The sequence below is a fragment of the Quercus suber genome, unplaced genomic scaffold (assembly GCF_002906115.3).
Source record: "Quercus suber isolate HL8 unplaced genomic scaffold, Cork oak 2.0 scaffold_68, whole genome shotgun sequence".
Taxonomy (NCBI): domain Eukaryota; kingdom Viridiplantae; phylum Streptophyta; class Magnoliopsida; order Fagales; family Fagaceae; genus Quercus; species Quercus suber.
The window spans coordinates 1057351-1081693 of NW_027069533.1; the positions used below are offsets into that span (position 1 = coordinate 1057351).

General features: G+C 33.0%; 1 protein-coding gene and 1 pseudogene across 1 annotated transcript; both read left to right on the top strand.

Annotated features, from left to right (window-relative positions):
• Window positions 1–13847: 13847 nt before the first annotated feature.
• LOC112025455 (germin-like protein 9-3) lies at window positions 13848–14474 on the top strand. The gene has a single exon (XM_024058128.2). The coding sequence runs from the start codon at window positions 13848–13850 to the stop codon at window positions 14472–14474; it is 627 nt and encodes a 208-aa protein (XP_023913896.1).
• An 8734-nt stretch (window positions 14475–23208) lies between these two features.
• LOC112025454 (germin-like protein 9-3) lies at window positions 23209–24343 on the top strand (annotated as a pseudogene).

Consider the following 24343-nt stretch of genomic DNA (forward strand, 5'->3'; position numbering starts at 1 on the left):
AGCACAGTAGTATGAGAGAGAATGAGAAAAATGTGGAAGTTTGTGATTGGGTGGAAACTTCCACGCGGTTATGCGAGAAAATGTTGTCTCTCTGTCCTACAATGTCTTTCCGTAGTGGTAATAGAAACGTCAAATAAAATAAAATATCCACTCTTTGTAGTTTTGAACCAGTCAGCTTTCTCTTTCTTCCCTGTATTGCAAGTTGCAACCCTAGCTTTTGTTCTGTGCAGCCTCATGGTTATCAAATTTTGAATGTACTACTGTTTTTGTGGGTCTCCAATGAAATTGCGTCATCTTGACGTAATCAAAACTTAAAAACCCTTAAGTAATTGAGAAATTATATAATATTCACGGTGGATCATGTTATTTGTGCATTATTCCATTAAAAGATTTCTATTTGTTTAAATTGTTGGGTCAGCTTATGATAATAAAAAAATTTGTTAAACCAATTTTAAATAGGTGGGAGATTTTTAGAGGAATGGTGGATAAGTAACATGATCGACATTGAGGATTGTATAATTTTTCTAAGTAATCAACTTGTTAAGTGAATTTGGAAACATGACCGGAGGCCCCTTACAATCTTGCCTGGTTCTATGGGCCTCTCTCTCTCTCTCTCTCTGTCCCTCTCTCTATCTCTCTCATTTTTTCAGAGGATTATGGATCAAATTTCTTCAAATGTATTCTGTTGGAATCATATAGAACTGAGGTCCACAATATGTGAGCACACAGTTGTGAGGTCCACATGCTATAGGAATGTTATGTAGGCTAGGTGTATGCGATATCTTCTTCTACATCCTAACATTCCTAGATCATGTAACAATAGTATTTTTATTTTTCTCATCCCGTGTTGGCGATTAACCAATTGCATTGGCAAAAACTACGTCTCAAGGCTAAGCATTTCCTTAGATGTGATATATTAGGAGCAGTTTCTTAGATGTGATATATTAGGTTTTCTAATTAAATTTAAACATATAGATACATTGAATTTAATTATTTTTGGAAAAGATAATACTATTTATGTTTTATTGGTCAATGTAACCACGTGCTTGAATTAATTGAAAAAACTAATGTATTGCACCTAAAGGCAAAAAAAATAAAAAAATCCAACTCAATCAGTGCAATGGAAAAAAATTTCCCAAAACCTGTCACACCAACTACTAAAATACAATTAATTTAAATAAAATTCTAGTCACTTGACTATAATCATTTCTTTGATGGATACGATAAAATTTCAACTTATAGTATCTGCTTCTTGATGATTGTTTTTTATCATAAAGTTTTAGATACTAATTAGTTTTTTGTGTATGTGAGAATTGAACACTAAGGGCTCGTATCGTGATAGTGTTTAAGTATTGTTGTTCAATTTTCAGTGTTGTGAAAATACGTGTTTGAGTGTTATATAAATACGTATAAGAAGTGTAAGTATTGTTTAAACACTAAAACTGTTGTTTAAAGCAGATACTAAACAGCCCCTAAATATCTTATTGACAATAAGATACTTGATCGGTCAAACTAACTAGAACCCACATTATAATTTTTTCCTTGAAAAGAAAGTAAATTAATAACTAACATTAAATATGAAGATCATTTTTACGATAAATTATTAGGTCCATTAGGAGGACTGTTGAAATAATTTTTCCAACCATGAGCCGATGCCATCTATGTTAATATGAGTCTAACTTCCTAATCAATACAAGAAATAAAAAAATCATCATATGTTGTCACATTTGTATAAATGACAATGTTTCGTTAGTTTGGAGGGCCACGGAAGAAATATACGTTAAAAGGAATTCTCTGTCATCAAGGCAATTTGCAAGAGTGATCTATTTCTTCTTAAACAATGGTGGAGGAACGATTCAGGTGGCTCCCACAACATTTGTTTCACGCGCAAAGCCGCATCATTGTTCTTAAAAGAAGTGAGAAATATTTATTTATTTATTTATTTTTTTAAAGAACACACACTTTGTCTTTTATATATTTTTCTTGGCAAGGAATGAAGAAAATTAAGCTCAAGCAATAAAAATGTGTGTATATATATATACACACATATAATCCTCCGAGGAAAAAAAACAGGAAGAAAAATTCTCAACCAGAATATATAAATTTCATTCACGTAGGGGACTACGTGTCCATTTGTTTGCACTTTTAAATAGTAAAAAGAACTTTTTATTTCAAAGTTTAAAATGCTGGTAAATATTAGAAAGGAGCTTTAGCAAAAAAAGTTGTTTTTTCAAAAAGTGTAAGGCTCCCAAAAAGTCAAAGGATTTGCGGTCAATTTTTGCAAAAAAATCATTTCAACTTTTAGGAATTATTGGTTCAATTACCAAATTACTAATTTGTTTTATTAAAAACCCAACTTTACCATTTGAAACTTCTTCAGACCATCATGCCAGAACAAATAACACCATATTCAATAAAACAAAAACATTATTAAAATAGTGATATTGATATTATTAAAAATAGATAACATTATTAAAGCAAGAAAGATAATATACTTGGTTCAAAATTTTTAAAATAACAAATAATTGATGCTAAAAAAACTACATTATTAAAATAATAGTATAATACCAATAATAGTAATAATAATAACAAATAATTATGACAATAATATATTTATTATTATTATTATTATTATTATTATTATTAAGTAGCTTTTTTTTTGAGTAAATATTATGAAGTAATTGATTTAAAAATGAAATAAACTCTTTTATATAACATTATTCTTTTTAATAATTTACCACTCAAATCATCACTTTTATAAGTGTTAGTCAAACATTTAACTTTTAAAAAAAAATAATTTTTAACATCTTTTATCAAACATTCAAATTTTTTAAAAAATTCAATTTCATACCCATTTTTTTAAACCCTACTTTTTCAAAAAGCCCCATTTTGAAAAACGGAACCAAACTTACCCTATATAGGAATAGTAGTGTGTGTTACTCTCAGTCCGACGTCAATTTAATTAGTTGCTTGTGTTTGTAACGATTTAAAGTCTGGCAATAAATGATTGGTAGTAGGTACACAGAGAAGGTGCTGGGAATTTACCCGCATCGATGGTGTTGCCGACACACCAGTTGACGTGGATCTAATATATTTTTTTGAGTATTATGGGTGTTGGGTTTAAGCTTATTTTTATCATCGTTTAATAATACTACTTTACTTATAACCCCATCTCAATAGAATTAAAGCTGTAATTTTTTATTATCCTAGCGCAGATTTAGGGTGAGGATTTTTTTTTTGGGTCCGGTTAATGTGTGCTCTTAGGGCACATATTAAACTTTCCATTTTTAGAAACTTTTTCTTGAGAATTGAAAAAACTGTCAATAGTTTTTCAATTCTCGAGAAAATTTTTTTCAAAAATAAAAATTATAAAATCCTTTTTTTTTTAAGGGAAATGATAATCATTGCTTTGAGGGGATTGGTTTAAGAATCATTTTTAAAAATATTTTTTGAAAAAAATAATAAAATAGTTAATTTTGTTGACAGTTTTTTATTTTTTCCATAAAAATAGAGTAAATTTTATATAAAAATAAAATAAGAGTAGTGTAAAAACTTTCTTAATATAATTTATTAACGATTACTTTAAAAATACTCGTTAATACGACCACCTTTTTATCTTTTTAATTCTCTTCAATTACCTCATGCCGTCCCTAGCTATCTATCATGTCATGTTTGCTAAAGTTGTTCCTCTTGCGACATTATTTGAGCATCTAAATGTAGTTGGAAATCTTGGTAATGACCAATGACTTTCACTATCCTAGCCTAGGGCCCTAGAGTGAAGTTAATGACATTTAAAATGCAAATGAAATCAATCAGAATCTAATGTTTTCTTAAATATTTTTAGATGTGTCGCGTGAAATCTTTTTCTACCCCAAGTGCAAATTAGTCAAGTGGAAAGAAGAAGTGCTCTAACCACACAATAAGAAAAATCCTAATTCGATAACACAGGTACGATACCGGCCTAAGACCCTCTAACACCTAGGACATAGAACTTTTAAACGAGATTCAAATAAAGTAGAACTTAAGAGAGGATAATGTAGCTTAATTGTTTTTCATACATGGATGAATGAGGCCGGTGGTTCTTATATAGGGATGGTGTGTGACTGTTGATGGTCATTTATGTTTCCCTCTCATGAATGCTATTAAAACTCTCATTGGCATCGGTTACTTTCTGAATGGGATTTTGAGACTGTTGTGTAACAGTTGTCCTCTAACGTGCCTTTAAATGCTTTCATAGATTATTCACCCATTTATGGTGATTTTGGTTGGCATCCCAACATAATTTGGGGCTTAAGGTGAAAATTTTATGCGGCACATTTTATATAAAAATATTAATTAAACAAAATTATTTAATATTAAACAAAATCAAGTATTTTTTTTTTTTTGAGAAATCAAATCAAGGTTAATTTAACACATTAAATACATAATTTGATGAATAATACCAGTTAAACTAATGTTAATTTCATATAGAGAATTGAATATCATAGTTGAATCATAAATTTTAATAAAATTAAATAAAAAATATTATTATTAAAAAAGATACTTTATTTTGAATATATGGCGATGCATAGTAAAGTAAAGTTGTAATCTAATTTTTTAATTTTATATCTCTTGTATTTAAGTGTGAGAGATAGATATTATTTGATGTGTGGCTTTTATAGAATATTGGTTTACAAAAATTAAAGTCTCAAACTATTAGGGGAGATTAATCTATAATTGATGACTTAGCACATTTGCAACATTTTTTTTTTTTTGGAAACATTTTAGGCTTTCAATTGTGTTAGGTTCCTATTGGTTCATACTTTGAGTATTGATAGAAATCAAAAGGAAAAATGAGAAAAAAAAAACACTACAAAATGTTCACAATATGATGTGACAAATACTATTATTGATGAATTTCATCAATCTAATTTATAAATGTTTAAAAATTACTTCTTTTGTGATCAGTGACATGCCAATTTGTAAGCCTATAGTAAAATTTGCAATATCCTTAGCATCATTTTTTTTAAAGTACACAACTATTAAAAAAATATATAATTTTATAAAATTTTGGGCCTTTGACAATGGAGGAGGGGGCCTGTTTCCTTAAGGGTAAATTTTTTATTATTATTACTCCCTTCGTCCCACTTTTTGTTTTGTTTGAAAAATCAAACTTTTTAAGGGAACATCATTTATTGTCTTGTCTCCCTTTTAAAAATGTATAGGTTTCCAAAACTACCCATAAAAAAATTTATAAAAAATTGAATTAGTAAATTAATAGGGGTATAATAGAAACATTAGTAAATTAATGACTTTTATTTTTAGAAACATAACAATATTTTGGGACATCTAAAAATGGAATAAAGGACAAAAAAAGTGGGACGGAGGGAGTTTTTTTTTTTTTTTGTGTGGTAGGGCCTTAGGCCTGGGCCTTGGGTCGACCTTGGTTGAATAATAGGTCATTCAAGGGTTTGGAAGAGACCTCTCTTTCTGAAATTCCTTTCCCCAAAACTACACACAATAATGCAGATCTCAACCCTGTCCCTCACCCCAAGTCTACTATATTTCCAAACAAACAGATGAGAATGTTTTTCAAATGTATAACCAAACACCAAAGAAACCTAGTTTTTCCTTGAAAACGTTTTATGTCGAAACAAACGTAACCTATAAACCAAATTCTAGGGTAAATTAGAAAATATGTAGGCTTAAAAAAGAAATTATATCACAATATTAGAAAAAATTAACAAAATGTCAATCATTTTCATTTTATATTATATTAGGGTAAATTATATTTTACATGTTAAAATTGAAGGGATTGTAAAATTTTAGAGTTTAATATGATACCAGTGAAACTACATAGGACAAAGTCTGATTACAAACTTGGTGGTAGCCTAAGGCAACAATTTCACTCAACATCTTTTTATTAGATGTGAATTTTGACAAGTCCACCATTGGATTACATTTTCTTCTTATATCTCTCATGCTTGCAAAATTTATAGAAGATCAAAGATCTATACCTATGTCATCAATCAATTATTTAAATTGCAAGTTTTTGTAGTATAAAATTATGCATAAAAAATAAGTTTATGGATCATATAGTAAATAACATCCGATTGACACAAAATTTGACATTTGTATTAAAAGCGTAAAGAATATGCAATCCAACGGTTAAATTTTCAAAATGCGTAGCAATGTTAATTTTTTTAAAGGAAGTTGTAGCTTTGGACTATAACTAAATTTGTAGCCAAATTTTGTCTAATTATATATTGGTTTAATTTTTAATAAAAATAAATCTTACGTGTGTGCATGTGTGTGTGTAATACTAATTAGTAAGAAGGATGAGAAGAGGAATAGATAAAAATTTAATAGGTGTAAAGTGTTTGTTTGAGAACAGCTTATTTAGTTGAAATTAAAATTTTTTTGCTGAAAGTACTGTAGATAAAAATAAAAGGTAGTTGAAATAGTACAGTGAGATCCATGAATAATACTAGAAAGTGCAATGAGACCCATGAATAGTAGCAAAACTAAGTTGAATAGTAAAAAAAGTTGGCTTTTTAAGCCATGCCAAATGCACACTAAGTCTCAAACTCACATTGTTGTGTACACACTTAATAAAGTAGTATCTAATTCCCTTCTCTAAGCATTCACATTAGTGGTGCTAAAAAATTTAGCTTTTAGCACCTCAAAAACTTACTTTATTTATTTTATCATCCTATTTAATAATACACTCTACATCTTATTTCTTACTTTAGAACATCACCCATTAAAATGATATAAAACATCCACCTACAAAACTTGCTGTAGTTGGTGAGATGAGAGAGAGACAAAGAGGGAAAAAAAAAAAAAGCAAGTAGCAAGTTGTTAAATTTTTTTAGATTTAGAAGTTCTAATATAGCATATATTTTGATGTTTGTAGTGCTAAAAATAGCTTTTTGGCTATTTTAACACAATCAATATGAATGCTCTTAATAATGTCGGATAGAGTTTAAAAGAAAGATCCTTTAAAGTTTTTTTCTTTTTTTGGTCACCCTAAATCATTAAATAGAAGAAGAGGAGTATATAATTGTAGATCTCATAAGTGTAAGATTCAAGCCCACCTAAAATGAAATGTCTATAGCTTACAAAAATATTTTAACATTTATTATAGAGCTAAAATCCAACATCGTTAACCCTCCTTTGAGGGTTGAAGGAGTCCTTACTCCATAACAAAAGTTAATGCCCTCTCAAACGCCATTACCCAGAAAACAAAAAGATATTTTCGCAATGATACGAAAAAGACCTAAGTTGTGACTTGTGAGATGTATGCCTATTTTATTTTCATTTGTTTTCTGGATAAAAGTTATAAAACAAAGTTCCGATTTGTGTGGCATACTTGAATGCCACATGGTCGAACGATACATTATAAAGCAACTACGAAACTTTCTGTCTTTCGTCAGCAAGACCCAGTCTCCCTGGTACCGAAAGGGAAAGCAAAATTAAATTTAATAGAATTGGAGTTACGTTGCTATCATCCAAAAAACTCAAAAAGCCAATCCATGCACGCGGACTTCGGGAAATCTTTTTCATACCTAAATCCACTTTGTTTTCCGCTTCGTTTCCGCGTTTGAGACAAGGAAAAGTTATCTTCTAGGACCTGTACATGGAACTTCTCTCATATTATACCGAGTCTTCTTAAATATAACAAAGATAATCTATTTTATGGTTAATTTTATTTATTTTTTGAATTTAATGCGATAATTTAAAAGCTTAAATTATTAAGATATGATGATAAATGTATTCATTTTTAATCACATATTTCTAATATTCTCTCACGTATGAGCTCAAATTCCTTTTTAATAGGTGAGGAGGTCCAACACATGAGATTTTAATATGATATTAGAGCATAATTTAATCATTTAAACATGGTACGTTATTTTAGATTGGTATGTAATATCTATTTTTTTTCTTTTATAAATATGATAGAAATTTAACTTTTGGCAATTCATTTCATGATAATATTCATTCTAGGATAATTGCTTTTATTATTATGTTAAAATATCAATTAATTTTTTGTGTAGACAAATTCTTTGAACCTTGAATCTCTTATTAAATAATAAGAAAGTTTATTAGTCCTAGACATCTTATCTTATATATGAAATAGATTAATTCATACGAAATAAGATTCTCTTTCCTCACCCGGGCAAGAAACTTACCAAAAGTGAAAAAGGGCTCCATAAGATCTTATGTGAGATACTTTGTCTCAACTCTTAATTAAGCTACAGGGACCTCGTATGAGCTGCGCTTCACTAGCTTGTGGGGTCTTAGCACTCGCAATATAGCAAGCATATTATTGGTGACCTTTAGGGGTTGATGCTTGGAAAAAGGGACAGAAAATTATATATTAGGTGTATAAAGTAATGAATAAAATGAGAGATTGGAGAGACCTCTATGGCTGTATCGCGGTTGACTCTTTGTGACTTGAACGTCATTTTGGGGAAGGGGAATTTTTTTACACAAATCAGTGTGTGGACACATGAATCGGACTTGTTGGGTTCATGTATTACATAGGACACGAAGCAAGGAAAAGTCGTGTCTTGTCGCCCACTTTCCTACTTGACCTGTTCTCTTGTCTACTGCGACCCTTTCTTTGTTTCGCGAAGCACTGTGTGTAATTAATTACAGCTATCAATGCAATTTATTATGCTTACTTTTTTTGTTTTTTTTTTCCGGATATTTCGGACTGAATTTCTTAAACCTAATGCTATTTATTTAACTGATTATTACTCTCTCAGTACAAATTTATTTGTTCTGTTTGGAAATTGAAATATTTTAAGAGGATGTTATTTATTATCTTTTTTGCAGTATAATAAAGTATAAGTTTATAAAATTATCCTTGAATAAATTTATTAATTTTTTTAAAAGAGTTATTTTTAATGAGGTAACTAAAAATATGCTCCAATTAAATTGATTTTTTAAAATATTTGTTAGTTTTATTTTCAAATAGTTTTGAAAATAAAGTAGGAGTATAATAAGAATATTAGTAAATTAATTAATTTTATTTTTAGAAATAAAACTATTTTGGGACTTCTCAAAATGAAATAAAGGACAAATAAGGAGGAAGTACAAGCCTTAAAACTAATTTCACATTGAGTTAAGCATTGCGGAACCCCAGACTTGAGCTTTGCAAATATATAATAAATACATATATATATATATATATTTTTTTTTAATTCTATGGTTGAAGAGAAAACATATATGAACTAATTATGTTATTGGTGTTACTATATTATTGTACATTTTGAAGGGTACATGTGGGGGGAAAAGGGCCCAATCCAACATAGTGGGCTGAGAGCCCATATGAGAGCTATTGTGCGACCGAGAAGAAGGAGATGGTAAGGGCAAGGTCCATCTGGAAGTGGGACCCTCAGAGGAAGAATGATTACAATACGAAGAGGTCATCTTCTGTCCGAAGAGGTTATATTCCTCTGACGAGAATAGTATAGATCAATTGAACGTATAAGAGGTCAAAATGATCTTTCGAGGACTCCTCCTGATCAAGATAAGCTTTGAGTACACTGGGAGACGATAAGGATGAAGAAATATCTAAGGGAAAAGCTACTACCACCGTATTTAATGTTCTGCAGCAACTTTTCTAACCGCATTTATGTGGAGAAGACCCCTGAACAGTGTATCCTCATCTACCGCCACTCACACAGAGCTAAAGAAGATACTTGACGTGACACATACTCAAGTAGACTCACGGATGAGGTACAAGTGGACGATAGAGATGAAGAGAAGGGAGGTTATATAAAGGAAAGAAGCTCCTAACGTAAAAGGGGGAGGAAGAAAAGAGAGAAAGAGAGAACTGGACTGTAACCCTAAGATCTGTGTTCATCAGATAATCAATAATATAGCTCTTCAGATATTCATTCTTTACGTGTAAATTCATGCTGGCTTATGCTTGAAAGTTGTGATTCGTTGTTGTTGATCCCATACTTAACCTAACTCTTTCACCCATACTCTACAAATTTATTGTTTTGGCCTTGGGCCACAAATCCCAACCCTACAGTACATATTATTAGGCTGGCTAAACCTATATGCCATTTAGGCCACCGCCTAAAGCCCCACTCGTAAGAGGGCCCCCAATAGTACTAATATATTATATAATGCTGCTTTCTCATTTGAAAATGGGGAAAAAAAAAAGAAAAAAAAGAAAAAGGTAAGGCCCACTCAAAAGATTTAAGGCATCGTCCAAATTATTTAAGCCCTTAATTGAAAATTGAGAAGAAACAAGTTATTACTAAAAATTTCTTACATAGCAAAAAAGCTGAAATAACATAAAGTCCAATCAAATCACCAAATCTTTAGCTTTCTCAAAAAAAAAAAAAAAAAAAAAAAAAAAAATCACCACATCCAAGTATCTTTTGGATCAAACCTTTGTACCACATTTCATTAAGAAAACCCATGTTTATTACTTGAAATGTAGAGAGGGAGAGAAAGAGAGACACTGATTTTCTCAATATACAAATAACAAAATGCAGAAGAAAAGATAACAAAAGGCATAAAAAAGAAAGAATAGACAAGTAACAAAGGCAGAAAAAAGAAGAATAGACAAGTAACAAAAGGCAGAAAAAAAAGAAGAAGAAAAAAACACTCACTCTCTCCATATTGATTCTAAATAAAACACTCTTTTTAGTTAGCTTACTCATCAATTGGTTTTGGTAATAGACTTGACGCGTTCACAGATCTTCATTTCAGGTTCGTTTTTTGTTTTTCTCTCTCTTTGCCCTCTTGGTCTTCTTCATGGAATTATCTTTGCTATTGGGTTTTCATTCCCCTTTTTGGCTTAACTTTTGTTGTACTCTTTACTTTAATTTTTTTTTTTTAACTCTTAAATCTTGATTTTTTTTAGTATTTTCTAGAAGACTATGGAATGGAACCCACTTAAAGCATTGATCTTAGTCCTACACATTTTTTTTTAATTATTTAAATCAGATTTAGTGGTATGGATAGATATGATATTATGTTGTCAAACTTTTCATACATTTTGACCAAAAGTGTATTAATTATAGTTCCCATATTTTAGGGTACTGTTAATTAATATTATTAATCTTTTTGTGGGTTGTTGATGAGCATGGATGGCTTGAACTGAGGTAGACTTCTATCTCTTTAATGAGATTTATTATTTTGTGTAATATGTTGTATTCAACGTCTTCTAACAAATGGGATGACCTTTACAAATGTGAAACCCAATCCTACGTAAAAAGGATGCTACATATAATGATTCCACCTCCTTGATGAGATTTATTATTTTATGTAGTATGTTGTATTCAACATCTTCTAACAAATGGGATGACCTTCATAAATGTGAAACCCAATCCTATGTAAAAAGGATGCTACGTATAGCGATTCCACCACCTTGAATGGACTCAATAGAGCGCCAAAAAGATATTTAATTAGAGGAACTAACGAACTACACCAGAGAGAGAGAGAGAGAGAGAGAGAGAGAGAGAGAGAGAGAGAGAGAGAGAGAGAGAGAGAGAGAGAGAGAGAGAGAGGAGAGAGAGAGAGAGAGAGAGAGAGAGAGAGAGAGAGAGAGAGAGAGAGATGGCTCTAAGGGAGTAGTTAGGAAGGCCCTTAAAAATTAAGAAGCAATTATCTTATGTGAGAAGCTAGACCCATAATAAAACGAATACAGGAGATACTTCTCCTTAAAAGGGTGTTTAAAAAGAGAGTAAGAGGAGAAACGACTAATACACCCCATTTAAAAAAATACCATCTTATAGAGCTAATTAGGAGTGATGAGAACCCCTCTATGATTGTAGGGTATTGTACGACACTGTGGTACTCAAATCCATTTGGGTCTTGGATTCTGACTTAACAATGTGGCTCATGGACCCGACCTTTCTCTACCCCAGACCCCGGCCTGAACCCACAAAAGCCACGGGCCCAAGCTTCGTATTGCTCAAAAGCCTAAGGAGTAGGCAATCTACATTAGCACGCACCTTGTTTCGCCATCTGGTCCTTGACTGACGAACCATTCCTGAGCAAGGAGAAAGGCGTTCGAATACACCATCCCCCGTGTGCCTGGCAATGCCTTGTGGAATATCGCTATCGAGCATATCTATTGGAGTGGGAACCAGTTCCAAGACCACTCTCACCACACCCCACTCCCACCTAAACACCTACCTACGATTAAGGACATTGGACCTCCTATTGCATTAATTTTGAAAGCAATCATAATCCCTCCACTAACGCTTAGCTATAAATATGAGAAGTTAAAGGAGGAAAGGGGGTTGAAAGATTCACAAAGAAACCAAGGGTAAGGAAAGAGAAAGCAATAGTGTATCAGGCCAGTGGAGTGATAATAAAAAGAGAGGGAGTGAGTTAATTCAAAGGGAAAGGCAGTTTCGTTGAGTCTCTACATAAGGAACTACCTCAAGTAGGAAATCCAAAACCCACCTCACAAATAGATTGTGAGCCCAAGTGAGGATTGGCCTGTCAACTCCTCCTTTGGGTGCGCACAAGTATAATATACAAAATTATACAATGTTATGTAAATTATTATGAGAGAATAAGTGATAATTGATTTATATCATATAAATTATTAAATTTTTTAATAAATTATTAAGAGTAAAAAGAAAGTATTTAAAAAAAATATTTTGTCATAATCCTTACTAATAGTATGAAGTGAAATATGTATACCAATAAGATTTCCATGAGCTTTACCTCCGTAATAGTGATCTTTATTGTTAACACGATTTTGGTATCCAAACATAGGTTGATGAACATGTCACAAATCTCATGGAGTTTGGTGACACCCTCTTACCGGCTTACCGCTAACTTGAATTATTTCCATGAGGGTCTGCACCACACAATTACCAATGGTTGTCTTTATCGTCACTTGTTGCAATATCAAGATGATACCAATTAACAGGTTCCAACATCAATTGATGCGGAACAGAAAGCGTGGAGGGTTATTAGATATGAATAAAATTTGGCTATAAACTTAGTTACTATATATATCAAGATGATAACAATTAACAGGTTCTGCTAGTATCAATTGAGGCAGAACAAAAGGCGAGGAGGGCTGCTAAATATTGTACCAATAGGCAATAACTAGATGCAAAGTCTTAAATCCATATGAGGCTCTTTGAAGTTTGAATGATAAAGAGTAAAGAGGAACTCTAGAAATATACTAAATGAGAAAAAAAATCAACTTTATTTATCTTCATTTTACACATTGCATAAATACCTACTTCAAAATTCATACGGTATCCAAAGGGAGCTCTATTTTGATTATGAAAACCTTAAAAATACCAACAAGAAGGAGAAAAAGAAGGAACTAAACTATAGTAAAGATGAATATAAAGAAGGAACTAAACTATAGTAAGGAACTAAAAGAAGGAACTAAAGATGAATATATTACTTGGCCAGAAGAAAAAGAAGATTAGAAGAAGAAGAAAAACTTATAACAAGTAAAGATATTCTAAAAATGTAGCAATAGAAATATAGTAAATTAGCAACACGTCTATATCAATCTAATTAGGAAGGCAGCTTTAAGGAATAGAAGGAACTAAACTTCTTAACATGTCTAATCAATCATGTATGAAGATAAGAAAAATTTGTTACTTTCTTCGTCTCATTTAACAGCCTAAGGGCAGAAATAAATAATATTATAAAAAAAATGTTGCGACAACAAGAATGACTTTGTAATTGTCATCTAAATTTTCCATCCAGCAGGCCTGCACAGAAAGATTACAACCAAATTGCCTTTCCTTAAGTTTCTATAAATACTGGCCCTTTTATTTAGTCTAAGCACACACTATTAACCATGATTTTAAGTACCATATTAGCTTTTCCCTTCACTACACCTCAAGTTCTCTTCCATGGCCTCAAAAACTTTCAACATGAAATTCTTCGCACTACTGATTTCTTCATTTGCCATCATCCGAATGGCAATAGCAGGAGATCCAGACATCCTCACAGACTTCATAGTCCCTCCTAATGTCACCTATGTTAATGGGGATTTCTTCACGTTTACTGGCATGCGTGCCCTTTTGGGTGGCTTTCCCACTGTCTTCAAGGTCACGAAGGCAAGCTTGGCTGAGTTCCCTGCTCTCAATGGTCAGAGTGTTTCCTATGCTATCCTTGAATTCCCGGCTGGCACCACAAACCCACCCCATACTCATCGTCGCGCTTCTGAGCTCCTTTTCCTGACTCAAGGTACCCTTCAAGTCGGGTTTGTTGATACAACCAACAAGCTCTTTAATAAGACACTACAAGCGGGTGATGTCTTTGTATTTCCTAAGGGTCTTGTGCATTTTCAATACAATGATGATGTAAAATTTCCAGCTATAGCAATTTCAGCTTTTGGGAGTGCAAACGCTGGAACGGTTTCACTTCCCAACACTTTGTTCACCACTGGTATTGACGACAATGTCTTGGCCAAATCCTTCAAGATTGATGTTGCCACCATTAAGGCTCTTAAGGCTGGTCTTGCTCCCCAGCCTTGAGGATAGAATTCATCACGAATAGTGGCTACTTTATGATATCTTCTTGTTCCTTGGTGTTTTGTGTGTTTTTTTCAAATAATTATTCTTCTAAATCAGAAGAGTACGCATGTATTATCATGTTTGAAAGCTTTAATTTAAATGTTGTTTCTCCTATTTAGCATCAACTAGACACAAAATCTTTCACTTTTCTATTATTTTGAATATGTATGCATTTAAACATTGAAATTTTGTTCATTTTAAAATGATCAAAAGAGAGAAGTATTATATTGTTGCAGCATGAAATATATGAGCTTAACAAGGGTACACGGAACAATAAATGGATAAGGCAAAATAAAGTTCAATCACAACATTTAAAGTTAGGATCAGTAGCTAACGCCTAAATATTCAATCTCAAGACTCTCAACAAAGAAATGATTACTGATAAGAGTAAAATAAGATAGCTTGAAGTTTTACATAATCTACACGTCAGTGAGTTGAACTATAAGATGGTGAGGATTGGAATGCTCTACCACCAGGACATTGGTTTGATGAATATGGGGAAAGTGCAATCAAGAAGTTACAACTTAAAATACAATGGAACAAAATTTTGGATACAACTTGCCAAACACTTAATAATTTTGGACCTAACATGGTTATGTAGAGTTTAGGTCAATTACAAAAAATCTCCTTGGGTTTCAATTTTTCCTCATAACTATCTAGAGTTTTTATATCTACCAAATTGGTCTATGGGACTAACTTTCCTTTGTTCTTATGGACGAAAAAATCACGAGATCACATTAAGAAGATTAACGACCAAATTTTTTCATTCACAAGAGCTAACGGTAGTTAGTCACAAAGATTAATTTAATTAGCGAATATGAAAATTTCAGGGTATTCTAATTAAGGAAGAATTGAAACCATGAGTGTTTAAGCATTTTATTAAATTAAACTTCCCACTTCCTTTTGCCTACTAGAGAAAAGAGAGTAGGGGTGGCTTGGTGGCCTTTGTGGATAATTTCAAATCATTCTACCAATTGTTGGTGATAATAATTAGTGTTACGAAGAATCACATTAAAGTTCTATTTCATGTACAACCTTTCCTTCCAAACATGTGCCTTCTTGAAAAATTAATATTACAATTTAGGATTGAGTAATAACATTTAGAATTTTAAATATCATAATACTATATATATTTTTAGATATAGGAAATAAAATCTTAACTATGAGGCTAGCAGTCACGTGCCCTTGTACGTACAACTTTAAAGGAGAAAAAAAAAATAGCCTTGAAAAACTAAATAATAAATATACAAATATATAATTTGCACAAAAAAAAATTCACACATGTGAATAAATTTAAGAAACGCCCAATTTCAGACTCAATTTCACATATTAAAGTAGTTGATTAAGAGTAGTAGATACTTTCTATCCACCAAATTTCATAATCGACCACTTTAGTAAATTATGAAATTTGGTGTAAAATTATGCATGCTTGTAGTATTATTACACACATTCACATATATAATCATTGGATGAACTAGCATTTGGCCAAAAAAAGTTAAAATGATAAACAAAGATATTGAAGGAAATTACTCTGTTGATCTTTTGGTAGAAGGGGCAAAAAAAATTTCCAGAATTTTTTGTGTTGTACTTTACTATTTTGATCATCCTTCATGTATTGTAAGCTAAATTAGGGGGGCTTTTGCACCCCAAATTTATTATTATTATTATTTTTAATTTATGTGCTTTAATGAATTTCCATTTCAACCCAAAAAAAGAAAAAGAAAAAAAAAAAGAGATGAATATATTACTTGGCCAGAAGAAAAAGAAGACTAGAAGAAGAATAAAAACTTATAACAGGTAAAGATATTCTAAAAATGTAGCAATAGAAATATAGTAAATTAGCAGCACATTCCAAGCACCACAGTTACGTCTTATTTGAGTCCAATAACTTACAATACCACAAAAGAAACTTCTCAAAAGTATTAGAAGTCTTCTTCACACAAACATATAGTAGAGCCCTATATTAATTATACCATTTTTACCCAACACATGCAGTATATTATTCTACTACATAAACCCCTGTCATAGATAATCAAGGTATGCCTATGATGGGAAAGAAAGGAAAATAATAGCTAGAAGGTGCTAAACCCCACTCTGGTGGCAGAGGCAGATCGACGGTCTTGGAAGTTGGATGAACCAAACTTGTTCTTGATGGGCTTGCATTTCGCAGCTTCGATGCTAGAAGGGCAAGATTTGGAAAAGTTGAGAGGAGTGGAGATGGTGTAGGTGTTAGGCTCATGGGTTGTGATAATTTTGGATACCCTGTTTTTCTTTGAGCTAGGCATAGAGCTGGGTTGGCCCCCTAGAAGCTTGGCATGGCAATTCAGTGGAGGAGATGATTTTGGAGTACTGTCTGAGGGAAGCTCGACTTCAAAAGAGCCATCATCTTCTGTGATTGCCGTAGCCAACCTTTTAACTCGATCACACTTCACAAGAACCTTAATGCCTGAAACAAAATAGGCAGAGTATAGAATGTTTAGCTGCTTGAGAGACTATAGGGCTAATCAAATCTGACAATGAGTCAAAGTTGGTTGAATTCATAGAAGACGGAGCTACAAATTTTATAAAGAAAATACTAGAGATACAACTTCTTTACAAAAATTTTTATACTAATGTATTGATTGTGAGCTCACAACTAATAAGAATTAGACACAACAAAAAATTATAAAATCTATATATTACTAAAAGCTGAAGCGTAGCATTTATTGTTGCTACGCTCCAGTTGAGCCACATCAGCGTCCACCTCATTATCTTTTTCTTTCCAATTTTCCTATAATTGTTTTTAACATTTACTTTTTATTTTATTTTAATATTTGCATTTTTTTTAACCTTTCTTCATCCTTTTCTTTTCATCTCCCCACTACCCTCTATATAAATATTATTATTCCTCTTTTCATCTCCCCATTACCCTCTACATAAATATTATTATTCCTATTTCTCTTCATCTTCCTTTATTTTGTCTTTTCTTATTCACACTCTCTTACTATAAATTGGTAACTATTTATTCCATTCTATGCATGGTTTTCTCTCACAAAAAAATGTTCTCTCTCTCTCTCTCTCTCTCTCAATTTTTTGATGATTTTTTTATACATTCTTCTATTTATGCCAAATTACTAATCTTTGGGAATCCTTTCTTTTCTTTTTTTTCTTGTTTTTCTACACTAGAATCATTATGCTCATTTCTCACTTAATTTAATCGAGTAGTTTGTCAGAGTTCAAAAAAAGGTTCTCTCTCTCTTTCTCACTCAATTTTTCAATGAATTTTTTATACATTCTTCTATTTATGCCAAATTACTAATTTTTGGGATTTTTTTTTCTACACTAGAATCATTATGCTCATTTTCTCACTTAATTTAATTGGATAGTTAGCAAGAATTCTACACAATAAGGAATTTTACGGCATTGGAGAACGCCTAAATATATACTAGCCAAAAGTTGAAAGTCAGCAAATTAGTGGAGCTATGATTAAGCTTCAAACAGGATTGATGGTATTGTCAATGTTTTTTAATTAGCATCCTTATTTTTATTTCTCTACATATGTTTCCTAGAATTAGTAGTAGTCTCATTTTTATTTTCTCTATTATATTCTAGGTAAACCAAGAGTTCTTTAAAACTCCACATTGGTTAATGCCATTTAGATTTCTTTTTTAAATTGTTTTTTTTTTTTTTTTCTCTTTAATTGTTAAATGTTTCCCTTTTTTGCTCTTTCTTATAACTCTAATTAAAGTTGATGGTTCTTTTTTTTTTTGGTTAGTTAAGGTTGATGGTTCTTTCTTACAGAGAAAAGAAAAAATTGAAAACAATTGAATTCTGTATAAACCTGTACCTAAAGGAGACAAGAGCCTTTGTTTATTTGATTAGAGACAATATATTAAAGGGGCATATCCTTTGGCCATTGCATTGCATTTCTTAGAGGTTAAAAGATAAAGCTTGTCATTATAGGAAAACATTTTGGGTGGGGATAAGGGCGTCATTTTGTTTGCTCTAAGAGTAACAAAAGATCCTATTATAAAGAGAAGCCCACAATCATATCACATGCTTATTTTTTTTTTTTTTTTTTTACATTTACACTTTGTCCAAGCTTTTTCCTTACCTTTATCTTTTCATCTCCCCACTACCTTCTACCTTAATCTCACTATTCATCTCCCCACATCTTCTATATCATTAAATTATTTATATTTTTCTCTCCTTTTTATTTAAAAAATTAAAAATTAAAAATTATACTTAATTTCAATAAATAAAAGTGTCATCATAAAGTGGAGTAATACTAGGGATACACTCATTCTCAAACCCAATACATCAAAGAAAAAATATAATACAAAACAAATGCCAATTGGGAAACACTAAATTAAAAAAAGAATAATGAGGATATCAAACCAAATTTAATATAAAGAAACTAATAGTTATGGATATACTAACTTAAGGGTAGCAAAATTAAATGAAAAAAAAAAAAAAAACTACAATGCATATTTGATGCAATAAAATCATCATCAAATTTTGGAAAACAGTAGGTTGCCTATGGAGAGAGAGAGAGAGAGAGATGGTAAAGAAAAAAAAATCAAATGTCAATTAGTAACTATTAATTGGAAAACAAAGAGGTTGTAAGGAGAAGTAAAAATAAAAAATAAATATGACCAATATGGAGAACATCAAAAACTTTATAGTGCAATAAAATCAACTGTTTCATTCACTTAAAAAATTGAATCAATATCAATAATTATACACAATCATAGCAATTAAACTTGTGGGGCCCGTGGGCCTGATAGCCTCGGCCCATCGTGTAGCAGGCCCAAGGCCCACGCCGAGGAAGATTGACCATTCAAGGCTAAATTGGGGAAAGCCTCTTTTCCGGATCCACGCCGAGGACCTCCTCGTCCTCGGCATGCCAAGGATGATTTTGGGAAAGACCAAGCCCAAAGTAAGCTGTCACCCTCACACTTAATACATTCACCTACCCCTCTGGCCGCATTAATGGGAATATAACCCCTTAGCAGGGCAACGTTGATCAGAGTGAGCCACTTGAGTACTGATAAGACCTCTGAGGGGACGGACGGCCAGGAGAAAGGCGAATGGATGATCAACAGATGGAAGAACAAGATAGGACGATGAAGACTATATAAGAAAAGCGAGTAAAGCAAGGCAGGGGGGGAAAAAAAGGAGAAGAAAAGGGGCTCCTCAGCCACGGGCCGAGGAGCATCCCCCAGTTGTAAATAAACTCTAAGTATTTTTTAATAAAGGAGAGTTCATGCTTGATGAACGACAGCCAGTGACTAAACCTTCAACCCACTCTCTACAAATTTATTGTTTGGGCTTGTTGGGCTAAAAACTCATTCATACTCAGGGTCAAATCCAAATTGAGTCCCTACAATTGACGCCGTCTGTGGGAAGGATTAGTGTGCTGGCTGGCGCACCAGGCGATTGTTCTAAGTGATCGTTTTACAGTAGGTTGACGAAGTAAAAAAATAAATAAATAAATAGAAGATTTGACAGCGAAAAGAGAGATCTTGATATTATTTCATAAATAGAAACAGTACAAATTACAATCAGAGGCTCAGGCAGGCGTGTTTCACAAACAAATTTACAAGCTAATCCTACCAGCTAGTTCTACAATCAGAGGCCCAGGTGGATCCGCCCTAAAAAACTAGCCAGAGGGAAGTGTCAAGCCGTGCTTTTATTGGCATAAAGAGAATGGGAGAGCTTGACACTAAAAGCAGGGAAAGGGGGGGCCAGCTTGTTTCAAGGCCACCAACAACTCCTTTCTCGGAGCGGCGGAGTTGGAACAAAGAGAGGAGCAGATGCAGGGGCTCCGGGACACCTTCCCCCATGATATTCCCTTGATTCTCTCCAATCCTCACGAGTGTTGGCCGTTGGAGACGACAACACTCGAGCACCGCCCATGACATGAATTCGCACGCCTTCTTCGTCGGGGGTGCGCTCCGAGGAGAGACTTAGGTACTTCCACGACATCCCTCCGGGCCACCTTGTATGGCGCCATCGGGGTTACGCCTAGATTCTGCCGCGCCGGAAGCCCAGTGGGGGCTGCGGCCATAACGGCTCTTGGCACGGATGTCCTCACACCCGCCCAAAGCTGCCTCATATTTGCCAACTCTAGTCACAATTCCGGCGGGGTTGTTAAAGGGGCTTGGGGAGCTGAAAGGATGTGTTTTTTTTTTTTTTTTTTTTTGTGTTGGGAGGTTCATGGATTGTGGAGAAACCATCTCCCCACCTATATTAACCTGCCTGTGCTTAAGATAGGTTCCAAAATTATCCTTAATTTTAAAATTAAATTATCTTATTTTAAAATTTTAAATTAAAGTGTATTTCAAAATATTAAGTAATGTCTTTTGCTTCTTTTCTTTTTTTTCCCCCTTTTATTTTCCCAATGAGTTATGGAGAGATTTGTCATTTCAAATATTTTAGAATTTTATAAATTTGTATTTTAATTCTTAAGTTATGAGTAATGTCTTTACTAACCATGGTTAAACATTTATAAACAAATTCTTAAATAAATTTAAAATATTTTGTTATTAATATAAACAAAATGGGAGAGTGTTATTACTTATTATCCAAAATATATTTAATAAGATCACCCTAAAAAAAAATTATCTCGCGCAATGCGCGGGTCTGCGACTAGTAGTTTATTATAGTTATAACATTACTCATTTTATAATAAAAATATTTACAAATTGACTAATAACTAATAAGTGTCACTTCAACGATCAATAAATAAATATCTCAGTAAGATTAATAGCACATCACTAGTTTATAAGCTTTATATTCTAAAATTTGTAAGATAATGTTTATTATACACACCCTATTACACATACCAACTCTTAAAATTCATTGAAATTACAATTTTCAAGTTAGAAATTTTGACTTCATTTCAAGTCATGATTTTTGTGCATTTCAAGTGTGTGTAAGAATGTGTATAATATGATGTGTACTAATATTTTTCCAAATTTGCATTATGTCCGGCATCACTTAAATTTATTTATTTCATCATGTATATTTTGCTCTACACCTAAAATAGTAGTGTCCATGCAGTTTTAAAGCAATACAGTATAGGATAACTTAGCCCCCGCACGCGGCCCCCCACCCACACACACACACACACAAGACGAGAGAGAGAGAGAAGCAAAACACTAAATAATGTTATAGTAAAACAAATACTATAATTTCCCTAGCTAAAATACTGAAGAGATGGCAACATAAGATTTTTTTGTTTAGGACTTCAAGCATGTAATTTGGAGGGAAAGAAAGTTGAGCACAAACCCGAGAAGACATATTGTGACTGCAGTCATGACAAGAGGCCTTGCCCTTCACAACATAGCATGTTGAAATCTCTATCTTCGCAAAAGCCAAAACAAAGAGAAGTGCTGTGATCAACTTAGGTAAAGCCATGGAAGCACAGACAGAAAAGATATGGATGTGAACTTTGAAGAGAAGATGCAACATAAATATAGAGACTATGAACAAGATCTATACTAAATGAAAAGGGCCCCAGGGTTTGTTTAGTAGTGGGTGATAAAAAAATGCATTTATTTTACTTTCCTAAATTTCGTGAACACTAATAGCATGTACAAGAAGTCTTGTCAGCACCAGATTTTATTTCACAAATGAATGGGAGATTTGGACCACAATGACAATCGAAGTCCTTGTTTTGAAATTTGCCACAATACGATGTACTCTCCTTGAGCTGGCTCAACTTTCTTTCCCTCCCATTGGGCTCTTTGAGCTGGCTCATGCATGCATACCCGGGAAGAAATATAAAACTTAGGAAGTATATTCTTTTGAATTCTTAATCCTACGTACTGATTTTTCTTCCTCTCGAAAGTCTCATTGGATATTGTTACTTGGCTTGTGAACAAGAACGAATCACAGATTTGTTCTTGCCAATTCTGAATTTACTTACTATAAACCATAGATTTGTTAAGTTGCATGGAAATGATGTAAACGACAAAGATTGAACAGATGCATTTTCTATCTGACAGCTATGATGCTTAATCCAATTTCTACACTGACCTTGTTCTAAATATTCCCTCAAATGATACCGAAGGCAGATGTAAATTTCGATCCAATAATTAAATAAGTTGATATTCTATTAAATTTTACTATATATACCCTTTTTTTTTAAGTATCAATATGATGAAAAGCCTTGAAGCGTATACGATCACTGACATTCATTATCACCAAGAATAACTTCCGCTCAATAATTGTAATTCAAGTTCTACCAAATTAAGAGACTCTATGCTAATTCCAAAAGGCATTAGCCCTTGATTCTTCTTATTAATATTTTTATTAAGTTTAGGAAGGCAGCTTTAAGGAATAGAAGGAACTAAACTTTTTAACATGTCTATATCAATCATATATGAAGATAAGAAAATTTTGTTACTATTCATCAAAATTTTTTTTTGTTACTTTCTTGGTCTCATTTAACAGCCTAATGACAGAAATAAATAATATTATATAAAAAATGTTGCGACAACAAGAATGACTTTGTAATTGTCATCTAAATTTTCCATCCAACAGGCCTGCACAGAAAGATTACAAACCAGATTGCCTTTCCTTAAGTTTCTATAAATTCTGGCCCTTCTATTAAGTCCAAGCACACACTATAACCATCATTTTAAGTACCATATTAGCTTTTCCCTTCACTACACCTCAAGTTCTCTTACATGGCCTCAAAAATTTCAACATGAAATTCTTTGCACTATTGATTTCTTCATTTGCCATCATCCAAATGGCAATAGCAGGAGATCCAGACATCCTCACAGACTTTACAGTCCCTCCTAATGTCATCGATGTTAATGGAGATTTCTTCACGTTTACTGGCATGCGCGCGTGCCCTTTTGGGTGGCTTTCCCACTATCTTCAAGGTCACGAAGGCAAGCTTGGCTGAGTTCCCTGCTCTCAATAGTCAGAGTGTTTCTTATTGTTAACAATATAAAGTGAAAAAAAGACTGAATAGTCTGTATATTGATGTGTACTAAATAATGTACAAAAGAGAGCCTTATAAAGGCTATGTATGTGTGCAGTACAAGTAATATAAGTGCTAAACAAGTAAGGTATACTGGGCTAAGCCCAATGGGCTAATCTAGCCTAATCTATACACTAACATCCCTCTTCAAACTCGAGGCGGCAAGGAGGAAGCCAAGTGGAGTTTGGATATAAGATCTCGAAGACGACTAGGCAAGTGAGACTTGGTGAAGATATGAGTAGGCTGGCCAGCAGAGGAGATGGAGAACAACTTGAGATTGCCTTTCTTGAGGTGCTGGCGAGTGATGTGGCAGTCAATCTCAATGTGCTTGGTGCGTTCGTGGAAGACATCATTATGAGCAATGTAGATTGCACTACGATTGTCACAATAAAGAGGAGTAGCAGTGGGTTGTGGAGCATCTATGTCAGCAAAGAGCTAGTGAAGCCAGACAAGCTCGCAGGTGGTGTCGGCAAAGGCATGAATCGTACTTGAATTCCCGGCTGGCACCACAAACCCACCCCACACTCATCCTCGCACTTCTGAGCTTCTTTTCCTGACTCAAGGTACCCTTCAAGTCGGGTTTGTTGATACAACCAAGAAGCTTTTTAATAAGACACTACAAGCGGGTGATGTCTTTGTATTTCCTAAGGGTCTTGTGCATTTTCAATACAATGATGATGTAAAATTTCCAGCTATAGCAATTTCAACTTTTGGGAGTGCAAACGCTGGAACGGTTTCACTTCCCAACACTTTGTTCACCACTGGTATTGACGACAATGTCTTGGCTAAATCCTTCAAGACTGATATTGCCACCATTAAGGCTCTTAAGGCTGGTCTTGCTCCCCAGCCTTGA

What these genes read in the sequence shown, in the direction of transcription:
- LOC112025455 (XM_024058128.2), top strand. Translation starts at nt 13,848, where the DNA reads ATGGCCTCAAAAACTTTCAACATGAAATTCTTCGCACTACTGATTTCT.